At 55.0% G+C, this 3,278-nt stretch overlaps 1 protein-coding gene across 1 annotated transcript; it reads left to right on the top strand.

Annotated features, from left to right (window-relative positions):
* The first annotated feature begins 269 nt into the window (after positions 1–269).
* On the top strand, positions 270–1,872 carry LOC146206626 (uncharacterized). The gene is made up of 3 exons (XM_084575499.1): positions 270–521; positions 581–802; positions 1,204–1,872. The coding sequence occupies exons 1-3, from the start codon at positions 270–272 to the stop codon at positions 1,870–1,872; spliced, it is 1,143 nt and encodes a 380-aa protein (XP_084431625.1).
* The last annotated feature ends 1,406 nt before the right edge of the window (positions 1,873–3,278 follow it).

Here is a 3,278-nt window from a genome sequence, read left to right as displayed (position 1 = left end):
GAGGACTGGCTCGTTCACTTCGAACGTGTAGCTGCCTTCAACCAGTGGGACGACGCCGCGAAACTGCTAAAGGTGTCTTTCAGCCTCGAGGATGGAGCGAGTACCTGATTTGAAAACCGCGAGGACGTTTTAACATCATGGCGAGAGTTCCGCCGTCGCCTGCTGGAGGCCTACGCCAGCATTGATCGCCGCGAACGAGCGGAACGTGCCATCCACTCCCGCGCCCAGCTTCCGAACGAAAGCGTACAGATGTACGTCGAGGACATGACATGACGCGCCTCTTCCGACGAGCCGATCCAGCCATGTCCGAGGAAAAGAAACTGCGTCACTTAATGCGTGGAGTTAAGGAGCAGCTCTTCGCGGGCCTCGCGCGCAACCCACCAACGACCGTGGCCGCCTTCCTCACCGAGGCCTCAACGATGGAAAAGGTTCTTCAACAGCGTTCCGACACCTATGGCCCGTGCATGCTACTGCCGTCACAACCTCATTTACTCCTGTCGGACACCACCCCGATGAACTGCGTGAACTAATCCGAGCAATTGTGCATGAAGAGCTGCAGAAAGTGTGCAATTCATCGCAGCCTGCGTTCAGCTCCATCTCAGCTCTTGTCCGCGAGGAGGTGCAACAGGCGTTCCAGGGCCCTACTACTGCGATCGACAGGCCACATCTGTCTGATGCCTACCACCGTCCCACGTACGTCGACGTTACAAGACATCCTGCTCCTGCTTCGCCGCCACCCGCTCCCGTTTCGCCGCCACGCATTCACGCCCCGCCTCTAGTCTCGCTCCCATCAGTGCATCCGGTGCAGTATTATGATGATCAACGAACGCCTTTTCGGAAGGCTGACATATGGCGCACACCTAATCGGCGGCCAGTCTACTTTCACTGCGGGGAGCCGGGCCGCCTTTATCGGGATTTTTTTACCGACGCCTCGGCCTGCAGTGCTTCCGCGACTCTCCGTGGTCCTATGTCGGCCAGCGCCCTCCGGAAATCGAGAATTTCTTTGCAGGCCAACGTACTCCTGCCCAATCCTAAGAGACAGTCGCGCTCACCGTCATCTAGGCGCTCTTCCCCGACCCCTAACGACCTTTCGCGAGAGGCACAAGGTCGATTTCCTAGTCCTCGCCGGGAAAACTGAAACCAGCGACCTTAGGGGGCCTGGTCGCTTTGAGGCACTGTGCTGAAGACCTCCCGTTGCCGCAGCTACGATCCGACCAAGAAACGACGACGCCCACACCCGAATTAAATAGCCGTAGTTCTTTGGACATTCCTGTGGTAATCGACGGTTGCAGAGTCAGTGCGTTAGTGGACACAGGCGCCGATTACTCTATTTTAAGTGCACGGTTAGCGGCTGTCCTGAAAAATGTGATTACCCCTTGGCCTGGAGTACACCTCAGAACTGCCGGTGGTCATCTCGTTACGCCCAAGGGTATGTGCACTGCTTGTGTTGAGATAAGCCAGTCCACGTTCGTCGTTAGTTTCATCGTGCTGTGCGACTGCTCTCGGGATCTCATCATCGGCGTCGACTTTTTGCGTGAATTTGGTGCAGTTATCGACCTCCGGAACCAAATCGTCACATTTTCAACAGAACCAGCTGCCGAACTCAGTAACTCCAGCCACCGAAGTGTCGCTCTTCGCATTTCCGCAGACTGTGTCACGCATCTGCCACGAAGCAGTGTTTTGGTTGATGTCGCTTGTGCCGGATATCCCGACGGTGACGCAGTCGCCGAACCTAGCCGGTCGCTCCTTCTCACTCAAGGCATTTGCGTCGCTCGCAGCTTGCTTACGATTCGCGGCGGCTGGTCTGCAATCCTCGTCACCAAATTTTCTCCGGAACAGCCTTTTCCCTGGAACTGCCATCGCTTCCGCTGACGCTGCAGTCAATGTTCCATTCTGTTTTGCGTCCGCGGCAGCTGCCACTGACGACCATCCACCGAGCGTCCCTGAGGACCCTGACAACCAACCTCTCGCGGGCATAGACATCAACTGCAATCTGTCCGAAGGCAAGCGCCGGGCTCTAGAACAACTGCTACTGGAGTTTAAACAGTGCGTCTTCATCGAAAGTTCGTCAAACGCCCCTAACGCCATACCGGATCATTACAATTATGACGACGTTCGCTCAATCCGCCAGCAGCCTTACCGCGTTTCTACCAAAGAACGGGAAGTTATCCATTCGCAAGTGCAGGAGATGCTTGAAGATGGCGTTGTTCAACCTTCCCAAAGCCCGTGGTCTTCTCCTGTCGTTCTAGTCAAGAAGAAGGATGGCACACTTCAATTCTGTGTCGATTATCACAAACTGAACAATATCACTAAATAGGATGTCTACCCGTTGCCAAGAATTGATGACTCCCTGGACAGTCTGCGGTACGCTAAGTACTTTTCATCAATTGACTTGAATAGCGGCTATTGGCAAGTTGAAGTGGACGAACGGGACCGCGAAAAAACCGCCTTCATTACGCCCGACGGCCTATATGAATTTAAAGTGCTTCCTTTCGGCTTGTGCTCAGCGCCGGCAACGTTCCAACGAATGATGGACACTGTCCTCACTGGCCTCAAGTGGCAATGCTGCCTTGTGTACCTGGATGACGTCTTTTCCGAAACGTTTGAACATCTCCTGCGCCTGCGGGCTGTTCTCAGAGCGCTCCATTCGGCTGACCTTACGCTGAAGCCTCAGAAATGCGAGTCGGTTACAAAGAGCTGAAGCTTCTGGATCACGTTGTAAGCGCTGACGGCGTTCGTCCCGACCCCGACAAGACCGCAGCCGTCGCCAGTTTCCCTACTCCTACTGACAAGAAAGTTGTCCAGCGTTTTCTGGGTCTATGTGCTTATTATCGACGGTTTATTTCTGACTTCTCCCACATTGCGGAACCAAATTGACGCGCCTCACGAGAAATGACACCTCCTTTGTTTGGACTCAAGAACAAGAGACCGCTTTCGCCAGCGCCTTCAGACTTCTCCTGTTCTTGCCCATTTTGACGAACAGGCTGATACTAAGATATCCACACCGACGCCAGCAACATAGGTCTTGGCGCTGTCCTTGTGCAACGCCAAAAGGGCATTGAGAGAGTTATAGCCTATGCTAGCCGCACTCTCTCTCGTGCGGAACACAATTACTCGACGACCGAAAAGGAATGCTTGCCGCGTCAAACCGGCGTTTTACGCCCGACGGCGCGCACTCGACGCCCCGCGTCAGAAAAAACGCGCGCCGCCACCGATCTGGCCCTGCCAGATATTTGACGCGCGGGCGGCGCGGCGTCCTCTCGAACCGGAAACTACTG

This window comes from Amblyomma maculatum, chromosome 1 (genome assembly GCF_055883805.1).
Source record: "Amblyomma maculatum isolate TAMU_Amacu chromosome 1, ASM5588380v1, whole genome shotgun sequence".
In the NCBI taxonomy this organism is placed as follows: Eukaryota; Metazoa; Arthropoda; class Arachnida; order Ixodida; family Ixodidae; genus Amblyomma; species Amblyomma maculatum.
The sequence above is the reverse complement of the archived record's forward strand: the minus strand, read 5'-3'. Positions and strand labels throughout refer to the sequence as shown.

Excerpts from the sequence above, each read along its gene's own strand:
- LOC146206626 (XM_084575499.1), top strand. The coding sequence starts at position 270 with ATGACGCGCCTCTTCCGACGAGCCGATCCAGCCATGTCCGAGGAAAAG. Across the intron at positions 522-580 it reads ACACCACCCCGATGAACTGC|CCTGCGTTCAGCTCCATCTC; the intron begins GTGAACTAATCC and ends AATTCATCGCAG. Across the intron at positions 803-1,203 it reads CGCTCCCATCAGTGCATCCG|CTACGATCCGACCAAGAAAC; the intron begins GTGCAGTATTAT and ends CCGTTGCCGCAG.